The following is a 778-nucleotide window of genomic DNA, read 5'->3' as shown; positions in this document are numbered from 1 at the left end:
ATATATATATATATATATATATATATATATATATATATATATACACACACATGCATGCATGTATATAATATTTTTTCCTTTGATATGAACTCATTAAGGCGGCAAACTGGCAGAATCGTTAGCAAGTTAGGGAAATTGCTTAACAGTATTTCGTCCGTCTTCATTTTTTGAGTTCAAATTCTATTGCGGTTGAGTTTGCCCTTCACCATTTCGGAGTTGATAAAATAAGTGCTATTTGAGCACTGGTATCGATGTAATCGACCTATCCCCTTCTCCCAGATTGCTGTCCTTATGTCCCAAATTTGAAACCAATATGAACTCACTGAATATATTTTGCGTTTTGTTTTAGAAATTCCTTTCCCGGGACCTGGAAACTTTACCGACAGAGAGGAAGGTGATAAAGGTGATAAAGGTGATAAAGGTGATCGAGGACCTGTTGGTGTTACAGGCCTGAAAGGTGAACCTGGGGTCAGAGGTAAACCCGGAATCGCTGGAACGCCCGGAGACCTTACTAGAAAGGGTGACAAGGGAGAACCAGGAAGCATTTTCAATTTTAATGGAACTACAGGTTAATAAATTTTCATAATTTTATTTTTGCATTCTTACACACATATATATTCTCTTTTTCTCCTTAAATTTTCGTCTCTCTTCTGCTCTCTCTTTCTCTCTTCTGCTCTCTCTCTCTCTCTCTCTCTCTCTTCTGCTCTCTCTCTCTCTCTTCTGCTCTCTCTCTCTCTCTCTTCTGCTCTCTCTCTCTCTCTCTCTCTCTCTCTCTTCT

General features: G+C 38.6%; 1 protein-coding gene across 1 annotated transcript in view; it reads left to right on the top strand.

The window, feature by feature from the left end:
• Positions 1-306: 306 nt before the first annotated feature.
• LOC106871677 (collagen alpha-5(IV) chain) overlaps positions 307-778 on the top strand; it is a gene marked incomplete at its 5' end in the record, with an annotated part of 35,314 nt that continues 34,842 nt past the window's right edge. The window contains one exon of the mRNA XM_014918275.2: positions 307-568. Within this exon, the coding sequence (XP_014773761.2) occupies positions 307-568 (262 nt within the window). The remainder of the gene's footprint in view (positions 569-778) is intronic.

The sequence above is a fragment of the Octopus bimaculoides genome, chromosome 10, assembly GCF_001194135.2.
Source record: "Octopus bimaculoides isolate UCB-OBI-ISO-001 chromosome 10, ASM119413v2, whole genome shotgun sequence".
Classification (NCBI taxonomy): domain Eukaryota; kingdom Metazoa; phylum Mollusca; class Cephalopoda; order Octopoda; family Octopodidae; genus Octopus; species Octopus bimaculoides.
This window is presented reverse-complemented; position numbering and strand designations above follow the sequence as displayed.